This window comes from Cupressus sempervirens, chromosome 6 (genome assembly GCF_028749045.1).
Source record: "Cupressus sempervirens isolate cs-2001-9-10 chromosome 6, ASM2874904v1, whole genome shotgun sequence".
Taxonomy (NCBI): Eukaryota; Viridiplantae; Streptophyta; class Pinopsida; order Cupressales; family Cupressaceae; genus Cupressus; species Cupressus sempervirens.
Window position 1 is genome coordinate 520,595,724 of NC_143123.1, and position 13,783 is coordinate 520,609,506.

The 13,783-nt window shown below is 35.3% G+C and overlaps 1 protein-coding gene across 1 annotated transcript in view; it reads right to left on the minus strand.

Moving 5' to 3' along the window:
- Positions 1-13,783, minus strand: part of LOC149553311 (Glycosyl transferase, family 35) — a 98,760-nt gene that overhangs the window by 56,926 nt on the left and 28,051 nt on the right. Inside the window, exons 4-5 of the mRNA XM_089788773.1 lie at positions 5,331-5,507; positions 4,788-5,063 (exon numbers count right to left, since the gene is read on the minus strand). Of these exons, the coding sequence (XP_089644899.1) occupies positions 4,788-5,063; positions 5,331-5,507 (453 nt within the window). The remainder of the gene's footprint in view (positions 1-4,787; positions 5,064-5,330; positions 5,508-13,783) is intronic.

The following is a 13,783-nucleotide window of genomic DNA, read 5'->3' on the forward strand; positions in this document are numbered from 1 at the left end:
GATCCCATATGAGATGTCACTAATCAATGATGGAAAACTTGCTTCACATGCCTATACATAATTTAGCCCTAGTTTCAAGGCCAATGATGAGGTTTGGACTAGGCTCTATGATTTTACGGAGAGAATGTCAACTAGTTCAACAATTGGAGCAAACGTAGTCTATGAGATAGAAATGTATAGGTTTTTACAAGGAGACTTGGAAGAAAAATGGAACACTATTGATGCCAAGTAAAAATCTACGATTCTACTTACAAACTATATTATCATTTTACATTGATATAGTCAATGTTATAGAATTGATTTTTAAATTTTCTTTTTTTAAGATGCATGGTGGGAAATGTTTGGTACTTCATTGCCAAATCTACAAAGGATTGCAGTTTGTATCTTGGGCTAGCAATGTAGTGCTCTAGAATGAGAGCACAATCGGAGTATGTTTGAGCACATACACTCAAAGCACAACAAGTTGGCAGTGAAAAGTGTGAATGATCTTGTTTTTTCCATTACAAACTTCACCTTCCTCATGGACAAATCTTGGGCATCGACAAATCTCCTATCATTTTAGAGGAGGTTGATCCATAGGCAAAGTGGAACATTGAGATTGATGATCTTATCTTCAGTGATGAAGACTTGGAATGGGTTGATCAAGTGGATTGAAAAGCAAAGGTAGAGGAAGCCAAAGCGCGAGGAGACCCATTAGAGGACCTTGAGGCTGAGAGTGAGGGATTTGAGTAAGATGAGGATGTCACTGAGGTTGAGCCTCAGACAAAGGGAGAAAAGATGGCTACAAATCTTCCATGACCTATCTTAGGCCTACACATAGTAAGGTTGTGGGGTCAATTGGTCACTAATATAGGCTACTCTAAGCCTTAGTCTTCTAGGCTCTAGCTTTTATTTTGATATATGTTTTGAACTTTTGATTCCATAGATTTCATATTTCATGAATACTGTAGACATTTGATAGTGATACTATTTATATTTCTAATGTGTTATTAGGTTAACTTATTTCCTTCATAAGTTCACATTCATATTTATTTGATAAAATATAAACTTGTTATGCGTACAAAGTAGCTTCAAATGATACATGAAAAAAGCCTTAAATCATTAAAAAAAATTGAATTCCTTGGGTTTTTCAATTTATCAAGACCTTGTTGAGTTTGGACACCAAGTTTGAGTCTGAGTCAAAAATCAACTTGTCAAGAGGCGAGTCCAAACCTTGTAATAATGCCTAGGAATGTTAGAGAAGCCATGGGCATAAGTGAAGCTTCTCAATGAAGAGATGGCATGTTTGAAGAAGAAAAATCCTTGGGATATGATATCTTTGCTTGAAGGACATAGTCCATGGGTGTTCTAGAAAAAATTGGGTCCTAAAGGTAGCATTAAGAAACATGAAGATTGGTCGGACAAACGTATCCAAGGTTGAGGGAATAGATTATGGTGAGATTTCTTTCCCATTGTAAAGATGACATCGATTTGAACCTTATTATCACTTGTTATAGTTAATGACAGGGAAATTAAGGAAATGGATCCTAATGCAACATTTCTTCACAATGATTTGAAGGAGTTTTGTATGTCATCGCCAAAACATTTTATAGTAAAAGATAGAGAAAATCTAGTTTGCAAGTAAAAAAGGTCTTTGTGTAGTCCAAAACAATCTCCTAAAATATGATACCAAAAGTTTGATACATGTGTTATGTTAAGGATTTCCAAGGTCCAAATCAGATCATTGTGTTTATTTCAAAATTGACGTTGGTCACATACTCGTTATTGCATTACATGTATGTGATATGTTACTGTTTTGAAATGGATATTTAATTTTTGACTTGAAGTCTCTAGTGTCCACACAATTTGAAATGAAAGATTGGGGTGCAGCTAGGTACATTCTGGAATGGAGATCCAAAGAGACAAACCTGTAGAAATCTTTTCTTAAGCTACGTCGATTCAATGTTGTAGGGATTCAAGAAGGCATCTTGTAGTTCTGTAATAGTTCCTCTTGCACTAGGAACAAAGTTATTTGTGGAGGATTGTCCAAAATCTCCTACCAAGGTTCAGGACATGGGCAGTGTACCATATGTGTGTGTTGATGGTGTTCTTACATATGCTATGATTTGTACTAGACCAAACATTGCCCACATGGTAGGAGTCTTGATATATGGTCAACATGGAAGGGTGCATCATGGTGTAGTCAAGAGAGTGTCCAGATATCTAAGGGGTACTTCTGAGTATTCCTTGGGTTCATGGTTATTCTACTCAACCTCTCCATTCCATGAGTATCCATGGATATGAGAAATCAGATTGGGTAGGTGACAGTGACAGCAGGAGATCCACCTGTGGTTATGTTTTTGCTATGTATGATGGTGCTAACAGTTGAATGAGCAAGCGACAAGTTGTAGTCACTTTATCCATGACAAAAACAAAAGTGCGTCTTAGAAAAATATGACTTTCTATGCCAAAACAAAGCATTTCGATGTTGAACTTCATTTTGTTTTAAATATAGTAGAGGATGGGAAAAGTAAAATTGGAGGATGTTGAAGTTGACACTTTGACAAATGTTGTAGATGCATTGACAAAACCTATAACCACAGAGAAGTTTAAATGGTGTCCAAGTTCTACAGACCTCTCAACCCCTACAATTGATCTATGGGCTATTGTACAGGTCATCAACAAGTGGGAAAATATTGGTTCTAAGGTGTCTCAACCATTGCAAATTCTAACATTGATTATAGTGAATGTTTGATATTTTTATTTTTTATTTTATCTAACTAATAGTCTATAAATGAATAGTCATCTAGATCCATAGGATTGGTGGCATCCTACTTGGAAGTTTCTATATGACACATATGTCGCATATGTAGATGTAGGAGTCCCACTTTGATAGTCTTGTATTTATGGTACATAGCTACCAAGTGTCATCTTATAATAGACTGATGACAAAATCTGTGACAGGATTTTTGACACTTACATATGACAGCTTGGGCAAGTGGCAGGAGACACCTTTGCATGGAGAAGGCGGGCACCCAAGTTGGGTAATGTAAAGTTGTAGGCAGATCAGTTATTAATAGTTGGTTATGATGGATTCTCTTATAGTTGTAAGTGTTGTCAGCGTGCCGAAATCCTCAGTTCATGCCTTATCAATTCAACACATGTGACAAAAAAAAAAATTCAGATTGAGGACAGTGATTTTTTAATCTTGGATTTATATGTTAAATTTCATCACCAAATAGATTAGAAAGGAAAAGTTTGAAGCTGCATATACCACTTCAACTTTGTCCTCTGATATAGAACAGTCGGAAGATTCATTTGCCAGCAAAACATAGTTCAGATGTACATCTCTAGATAGTGTATAATCAGATGGTTGAAATAAAGTTGCAGTAAGACCTCCCACAAGGACATTTCTCATTCTATGTTGTCAATGCCAGTTATTGCTAGTGCAGCCTAGCAGCCTAAGTGGTCGACCAGAAAAGCAGTTTCCCAAGGAGTTTCATTACTTTTTTGTAGCAGCTGCACTGATATAGATTTTTCATTTCCACAAAAAATGAATGATCTAGACGAAGTCATCAAGAATACATTTTTTCATCATCGCCAAGTCCCTTGGCCAGTGTAATGTCACTGCAAGTTTTAATGGCAGAAACATTTCTAGCACCACCAATACCAGCATTACTTAAGTCAGTCAAGCACTAATATCCAATCCTCCTATTGACTTTTGTACCTCCTTTGCTGCAGCAATAAAATTTACACATCTGGTCTCTTAAGGATGTTAACTGAGCTTCTTCAAATCCCTGTATGCATCAATCTCTTGATTTGTGTCATGTGTAGCATAAATGAATATGGTTCCACATTATAATAGACCCTCCATCTCTCCCTCTCTACCTCCTTTCCTTCATATATGGCCCTTCTAAGAAGTTTATATAGAGGAACATGTATGACATTGAAATAAGTATTAAAGCATGTCTATTGTTTCTCATACTTTTAATGTGCTTTGATTTCATGATTGATAATGTATGCGTTGCACCCTTTAGTTTGGACTTTGTAATATAGGATAACATCAGAATTTACATATGTGATATTGCATCTGAGAAATCCTTTTAGAATTTCAACATACAAAGTTTTCTCTTTAAAGTAAATGTATTTGAATATATTTTTCTGGATACCTATAGATCATAAACATTTTCTGTAGAGCATCATAAGCCTATACTGTAGAATTTATAAAGATGTCTTTACCTTGCAGATGGAAAAGAATCTTTCATAAATTGCTATGTTCTGGTGTGCATTCATGTCAATACAAGCATAGAGTTAGTAGGCAAATTCAAAAATATGATAGATGTTATTGTAAGAAATTATTTAAGATGCTAGTCCTCATACAGATTGAGGGATCAAGTGCAGTGATTCGCCATTTCATTGACGCCCGTTCAATACATGGCTTAGGTACGGCCGTGCAAAAAATATTTAAAATATAAAGTTCTTACCAAATAAATATAATTGACCATAATATGCATATAATAAACAAATTAACCACGAAGCACTACTCACAAATTAGTAGCTAAGGCTGACATGACAAACTTTTTGAACCAGCATGTCAGAACATTCTTCCCATCTCAACCAATCTTAGAAAACTTCTATCATCCTCAAAATAGACTGATCAATTGTTAAATAGATTTTAGAATAAGAATTTAAAACTCATCTTTAAAATTAATTTAGTTTCAGAAACAGTGGAAAAAACCATATTAGAAGACTTGTACTATCATCAAAATAGACTGATCCACTGGTATTGATTGTTCCTATTAACCTACCTTTGCTGCATTGATCTGAGCCTGCGTTGCATTGATGTGTTCACCTGCATTAAAAGCAGGTAGATCAAAATCTTCTGCTTTGATTTGAGTTGACCATAGTCGCAGACTGAGTGTTGTTTTAGTCTTGTATCCTGGGATTGGAACATCATATGCAACAGCCTTAACAGCCTCCCCACCAACCCAACGCCTAGTTCCATTAGGGCCACTTTCTACTTTGCCATAAAACTTAACAGGGTATGAGACATCATGCCTGGCGATTTCCCAAGGATTTCCCATCTGCAAACAAATAAACAGAAAAAGCATTTAAATTTTTCAAATTTGAACATCATTTCCAACCATAGAGACAAAAAAATTATACCAATCTTTCTATTGAAAGAACAATGCATGCAAATGTAATGAATCTGGAATTTCTCACAGCATCCACCACCATGTAATATTTGAACTGTTTGGTTGGAATTTGAAATAGAGCTTGATGGAAACACATCAATATAGATAGTGTAAATGTGAATAATAAAACTCCCATGACCATTACACGGAGATTACCTCCAACCAGGTTTCTGCTGCTTCCTCCTGACCATCTTTTGTTATATTCTGATGGAAGAGCCCATAGTGGTAACGAAGTCCATAACCCCATGCAGGATAATCGAGGGTGGCTAAGGAATCTAGAAAGCATGAAGCCAATCTCCCCAACCCTCCATTTCCAAGAGCTGCATCAGGCTCCTAAATAAAGAAAAATACGGAAAAATAATAGTAAACAACTTGTGAAGAATAAATAAGAGTAATGGAAAAACAAATAAATGAATCCAAAACAAGAATAGCAATTGGTTCTTTTGTTCATTACAATGTCCCATAAGAATAAATGCTATCAAATGAATGCAAACTCAAGTTATTATTGTCAAGATATTTTAAAAATCTAGGCCAACAAATGAGACAGCCAGTGAGGACATAATAAGAAACTAGGGAGGGGGAAAATGTGACCGTGTAGCATGAATCACTTTGAATTTTACAAGGTACTAGAATATGTGTTGCTTATAGAATATGTCAAAGAAGTCTCAATAAGGCATGAAAGATTATGCAAGGAAAAGATGTCATCAGTAATATGCACTAACATTAATCAGCATAAAGCAAGACATTTGTTTAAAAAAAACATAAAAGTTAAAGCTAAAGACATGTCTGACTTAGGCAGTATTAGAACAAATGTCCCTGTGGGATCAAAAATGGACAACCACAATGGAGCTTTTACTCTTTTTATTTTTGTCTCTGTAACGTTTCTACTGATTCTTCTAGAAAACAATTTCTTGCAATTAGTCAGCTTTCTTTGACTCGGTAAAACCAATAAGTAATCAAGTTACAGAGATATCAGCACAAAGGACAATCTACCTCCAGGACACACAAGTCACTAGAAAAACACAAAAATATTAGGGGCAGGGTACCTTGGTTGAACCTATGATAAATATTTCATTTTCCTTGCAAAATCAGTTTACTTTTCAGAATCAATCCTATCGCAGGTGATTGCTTCCCAATAACTGCTACAACTATTTACAGTTTGCACTCTTGGGCTGCCATGGTTTATCTCAATACTTTGCCTAATCTAGAACTAAATGGGTTGGCTTCATTTCTGGCAAAAGAAGTACCATGCAAGACACGGGAAGTCTTATGCCTAAAACCCTTGCAATCATGTATACACAAGCAACTAACGCTTTGTGATACATTGACAAAAACAAGCCACGCATCTCTTTATGTAAAAGCAATAAGCTATTTTACCAGTTCAGCCCCCTAAGGCTGCTGGTCCAGGTCCAATCAGAGCCTTACACTGTTCTATATTCAGTATGCAGGGTCATTATCCAGGGATTTGCTCCTCCACTGTGGATCTGTCTAGGATAAACCTGGGCAAAACCAGGGTGAATTTCATGCCCAGCAAGCAAACCCATCAAGTGTTGTGAGTTTTTCTTTATTTGGAATTTAACTTTAAATATATGCCTACAAAATCCCAATAACAATAAAAGATAATTTCCAAGGCATTCTTAAGACAAACTAATAGATTTTCCTAACTTCTGATCTTGATTGCGATTTCAGAAATAGAACTTAATACTGATCAATGAAGGTTCCAAAGTGGTTGGTTTGCTATTCCAATGCATTTGAAAGAGCCCATTTGTTGCCATGAAGATCATGGAGGAAGATTTTTGCTAAAGAAGTATCTTTTTCATGTTTTCAGTCTTGTTCTACGATTCTTTTTTTCCAAGTGACTCTTGTTTTGTTTTCATTCTTCAATGAATCTATAGCACATGCTTGACTTTGATCTTGTCACAAGGATTACAATGGCAACCAATTCTAACATTGTGGGCTAACCACACTCAAAATATAACCAAATTCTCTCCTAAATTTTTTTGATAGGTACAACTTCCAAGTGGTGGGTGTTATATTTGGATTTGCAATGGATGTGATACAAGTACACAATCTCATACAATTAAGTGAAATCCCACTTGGGCCACATTCCTAGAATAGGCATCAAAGCTTGCTTGATTACAATGGCAACCAATTCTAACATTGTGGGCTAACCACACTCAAAATATAAACACATTCTCTCCTAAAATATTTTGATAGGTACAACTCGAGTTATATTTGGATTTGCAATTGACGTATACAAGCACACAATATCATACAATTGAGTGAAATCCCACTTGGGCCACATTCCAAGAATAGGCATCAAAGGTTACTTGAGAAAAGTACTATACAGATTCCACAAGAGAAAATCATAGTGCATATTAATGAGTAAGAAAAAGAAAATCAAGTAGCAAGAAGCAAATTAAATCATTATTTGCTAAATAAAGTGTCTCAAGTAACGAAGCCCCCTCCCACCACGTTCAAATCTTCAATCTGTAGAGAGCCACCCATTAAAAAAAATTGTGGCCTATACAAATAGGAGATCAAAAAAACCACCAGAAATAGCATTTCAAAAGAAATTTTGAGAAATTTTCAATCAACACAGCAAGATGTCTCTACGAAAATGGATTGGCTTTCAATATTTTGTCACTGTATTGGCAATAAATGGTGAAAGCAATTAATGAGGCCCCAAAAGAGTACAAGGACCTAAGTTTTGAGAAAGTATGTAGCACCTTAGTGGAAAAAGAGGTGAAGTTCTTAGAGGAGTAATTGAAGTCCATAAGTGATTTGTGGGCCAAACAAAGTTGTTCGTCATTTTTATGAATATAAGGATTTGAGAAATCTACCATTGATCAATGTAATTTTAGTGTCCCATAAAGTGGAATTATATTTAGAGTCATGGATTATGAGGAATAAGTGAAGGATGGTGCATTTATTGCTAACATTTAGAGTCGAGATTATGAGGGAGAGGTGAAGAATGGTGCATTCATCATAGAAGTGGAAATCTACAATAAAACCCCGATTAATCCTGAATCCTAGAGCCAACCAATTTATTCCCTGAATAAGTATTGATTCATAAAAAAATCATAGACCAAACATTGACCCAATCTTCAGTGACCATTTTACATTTAAAGTGCATTAAAATCATATCAAAATCCCTAAAAAATGATAAAAAAACATAAAAAATCAGTGCACAAATTTTGAAACCCTAGAAAATCACTTAGAACTAGGTTGATCTATGATGAAAGCAAAGTCAGTGTGGAATTGGCATGGAAACAATTAGTTACTTTGTCCCTTTGGATTTATTTTTGACCTCTAAAAAACCTAAACAGAAGAGGAGAAGAAATGGCATTCATCAAACGAATTTCAAAGGGCTTCAATCATCCCAAATTGTAACTAGCATGTAGGATAGTGTCGAGACAATTAATGAATTTGTTCTATATTGTAGTTTCAATATGATCTAATCTCTCTGCACACCTTGCCCCATGGATTATGATGCAATCAAATATATAATTATTATACATTAATTCTAGCATTACAGCTATTATGCACTATTATAGATGGCCTTTAATGGGGAAGCAACAAACCCCTATATTGTATTATTAATATTATAAAGTGGCTTTAAATTTTAAATTATTATTGACTACTAATATATTAATAGCTATATAATAAATTATATATTACAAATAATGTAGAATTTATAATATTTATATTTATTTTTAATATAGTCAAATATATATGTATGAATTTTAATTAGAACTATTATATTTAACTTCATCATTAACATTGTTCTCCAATTAAAATTGTAGCTGCCAAAACTAGTGGCTTGCTAATCTTTTAGCTCGACTAAACAAAAGTCTTTTGCTGAATTCTAGCCCATATAAATTATCAATTACAACTATGGAATGTAAAGCATTACAATTGTGGAATAGGATTTGATAGCTTTATCAACTATTGAACTAACCCTAAAAATCTCCTTGCCTCAATTACAATGAATTTTTTTGGAACACTTCAAAATGGCTTCTAGTTTTAATTAATTTTGCTTGCATAAACTCCTAACAATAGCTAGATCGTTGTTGGATAAATCTTGATCTCAATTACTTCATATACAGCGAATATTTGATCTTAGACCTAGACAACTATTTGGTGACTTCCCTCTTTAAAGATTTGATAGATTTTTATCTCAATTACTTCATAGATAACTAATATTTGATCTCAAACTTAGATAGCTATTTGGTGACTGCCCTCTTAAAAACTTATAAATGTTTGTCTATGTAATCATCAATACAAATATAAACAAAAAAAAATCATTTCTATTATTCATTTTTATTTTTTTTGATGGAGGGTTCAGACCTGCGAGGCAGCCCAGTGAGGCACTAAGCCTGCGAGCTACCAACCAGCAAAGGCCACCATTAACAGTTTTAGGTACCCGATACGGGCCCACACATGCCTGAATACTGAACACCTCTTCAGCTAAGAGCCAAGGACTGAGGAGCATCCACGCTGCCAAATTCGCCCGGGGCACGATTCCGGCCTCATCCCTTATGATGTCTATGGGCCTTGCACTCAACAAGACTTGATCCCTGGTGGGCTCTTTGTGAGCCATTCAACTTCACCAGTAGACCAAGGGCCAAACACTTGGCAAGCAGCCCAATTACCACTGAATATATGATGTCTTAAATTTTCACACGCAATATTAGGATGTACAGGAAACTGATCACAAATTTATTTAATTTGGCCTTATAAGTTTTGCATGAATAAATACCAAACACCAATAAAAAAATCTGAAATGATTCACACCAGCCTCTGAAATCATTCATCAACAAACCAAATAGCAATATAATGAAAAGGGAATTTAATTGCTAGCTGATTATAAATTAGAATTTGAAGCCAGCTTGTTTACTTTCAAACTATGTAATATTAACTGAATTTTACAAATTAAGAACCTGGTCTTTACCGTAGAATGTAATTGCAAAGTCAAACTGAAAGCCGCCTGGTCCAATTTCAATCTAGCGTTCACAGTCTACGCTCACAAATGCTGCCCAAAACAAACTCCAATCTGCAGACTAAACCCTCGCCCAGCAACAGAGAAATTATAATATTCAATTGTATAAATGCTCCTCAGCCACAGTTAATACAGAAAGAGGAGATGATAATAAAACTCAAAAGTCCACAATACCTCAGTTGTGGATTCTCAGAATTAAATCTATAATACTTCAGTTGTAGATCCCTGTTGGATACAATTGGTTAATTGTGTGTTGTCTTTGATGTTACACAAATGTCATATCATTATCAGTCAGTATATGCTGAACTCACTCAGGCAATGAAGACAGTTCTCAAATACTTCATAACTTGGCTGATATTTAATCTCACATTTACGAAACCACTTGTGAGCATAACTAAAGTGTTTTTTAACACACATTCCAAGAAATGCAACTATCTAACACAAAAATGAATGAATGACTCGGTGTTTGTTCATCACAACCTCCACTTGAAGCTAAAAAAAGATCAAGGGAGGAGCTTTAATGTAATAACTCCAACTAGTTATAACTTCATCAAACACCAAATTCTTTTATAATTCAGTTGTTTGACATTTCGTCAAACACTTTGCAGGCAAGCTTTGATACCACTGTAATAACACTGTCTGGTTATAGCTAAATCAAGCATCAATTTCTTTCACATTTAAATGGTTTGACATTTCGTCAAACACTTGGCAAGCAGCCCAATTACCATTGAATATATGATGTCTTAAATTTTCACACGCAATATTAGGATATACAGGAAACTGATCACAAATTTATTTAATTTTGGCCTTATAAGTTTTGTATGAATAAATACCAAACGCCAATAAAAAATTCTGAAATGATTCACACTGGCCTCTGAAATCATTCATCAACAAACCATATAGCAATATAATGAAAAGGGAATTTAATTGCTGGCTGATTATAAATCAGAATTTGAAGCCAGCTTGTTTACTTTCAAACTATGTAATATTAACTGAATTTTACAAATTAAGAACTTGGTCTTTACCGTAGAATGTAATTGCAAAGTCAAACTGAAAGCCGCCTGATCCAATTTCAATCTGGCAATCACAGTCTACCCTCACAAATGCTGCCCAAAACAAACTCCAATCTGCAGACTACACCCTCGCCTAGCAACAGAGAAATTATAATATTCAATTGTATAAATGCTCCTCAGCCACAGTTAATACAGAAAGAGGAGATGATAATAAAACTCAAAAGTCCACAATACCTCAGTTGTGGAATCTCAGAATTAAATCTACAATACTTCAGCTGTAGATCCCTGTTGGATACAATTGGTTAATTGTGTGTTGTCTTTGATGTTACACAAATGTCATATCAGTATCAGTCAGTATATGCCGAGCTCACTCAGGCAGTGAAGACAGTTCTCAGTGTCTACCGAGTGTTCTTGTGTTTGCCTAGTTCAGAAGGCATGTCTACTGAGTTCACTTGGGCATCAAAGGAAAAGTTGCAGAAAGTGAGTATTAACCGAGCTCACTCAGTTAATGAAGGAAAGTTGGATGGAACTAGTGCTAACCAAGCTCACTCAGTTTCCAAAGGATTTTTCACGAGTTTGCAATGTTAACCGAGCTTCTGTTGGTTAACAAAGGAAATCATTTCTGAGTTAGTTTCTACCAAGGTGGGTCGGCTAACGAAGAATTTTCTTATTTTGTTGTATTAAGCTTAAGTGATTTATCCATTGATTCTAGCCGACTGAGGTGATGAATATTGATTATTCTAAGTTGTGTTTGAGCCGACTTGACAAAGTGGAAGATATAAGGTCAAGTTGTGATTTCAAAGTGTGAATGTGAAAGTGATAGTGATGTGATTGAAGATCTAATGATGAGAAGAGGAAGCAAATTTGATGGATAAGCAGAATATCCTTGTGGAGCAGCAAAGATATATTCAATCAAGAAGGATCAAGTACAAGCCAGAACAGAGATTCGTAATCAGCAATTAAGTTGTATTCAAATCAGGTCATCTCATTGTTACTCTCTAACGATTGTAGCAGTGATCTAAATCTCCTAACAGAGTTGGCTTAACAGCTATTTGCAAATCCTCTAACAGGGTGGCAATTCCATTGAATTGTTCTCAAGACCTCTAACAAGGTCACTCCTAACAGGGTGATTAAATCCTCTAATAGGGTCACACCTAACAGTGTGTTTTGTAACCTTTAACAGGGTTGGCTCCTAACAGGGCTCACTTCAGAAGAGTGAAAAACAGTAACTAGTTGCAATTGGTGATTTTTCCCAAATTGGGTTTCCACGTTAAATCCTAGTGTCAAATGTGTTCATGCTATTTTCTTTTATGTGTTTGCAACTAAATTAAAGTAATGGTAATCACAGATAACATCTAAAGGTTTATTTCTTAATCATTTATCGAGCTAATCCAGTTATTACCGAGTTACAACATTCTGTGTGTTTACCGAGCTTCAGCAGTATTCAGTTATTTGTTTGTATTTTGTACTGACATCTAAGAGATCTGGGATTTATTTTTGTAATAACTGATTTACCCCTCCTCTCTCAATTGCTCCTCTTATATTTCCAACAATCCCAAACCCTTATACTTCAACAAGGGCACAAACTTCAGACTCAGAAATGTCACAAAGACAACAAGAGCACAATAAGATAATCAAATAATTGGATGCTTTACTCATCAAATGGGCTCATATTTATAATCTCCAAATGGCACAAAGTTTCCCAAATGAACTTCACTTAAGAAGCTTCCCACACACAACATTAAAATATAATAAAGTGTCATTATAATCTGATTTATTAATTGTTTTTGCTTTGAAAATGACCTTTTCCACCATAACTTAAAATTTTGACATGTGAGGCCACTGTTTCTTGTTCCCATGATTTAAAATTTTTCATCTTGATTTCAACGAGCTATGATACTGAGGTGACCAACCAACAACACTATAAAAAATAGCAACCTCAGCATATTTATATGAATAATAATAATAATTCACCTATCTTGCAAAAACAACTGAAGGGGCATCAAAATCAAAATCTGACAACAACAAAGTGATCCTGATGATGAAAGATGATGAATGAACCTGACAGGGTGACTTACTATAATAGACACTCCCTCCAAGATTCTTGGAGCTCAAACTAGAAGCCTGAAATAAAAACTAGGAGCATCCTCCAACTCCTGTAACTCAACTGAGCTCATCGAAACCAACAGATTGACTTACTATAAATAGTAAGTCCCTCAAACAAAGCCAAAACACACCCTAGGCTGCTAGAAAGCCTATAACCACACAACTGAGACTTTCAAATCCCACTATCAGCTCACGAGGCTCCCAATGGTGAACTGACCTGGCCAACTGCAAGAACCTGCTAAAAATGGGGACATTACATTTAATAACTTGCACTCAATTGAAGTTGTATTAGTTGTGTTTTTTACTTGTAGGCAAAGACTAATTTCTACGTGGACAAAAATAAGAACGATCGAGGAAGACTCCCCAATTGACCTTGATGAGATTAATCCAAACTCTAAGTGGATTCTTGTGCCTACTGATGATGACGTTGATGATAATCTTATTGAGCATGATGATTTGGTGCTCACAAAAGAAGCTAACCATCTAAC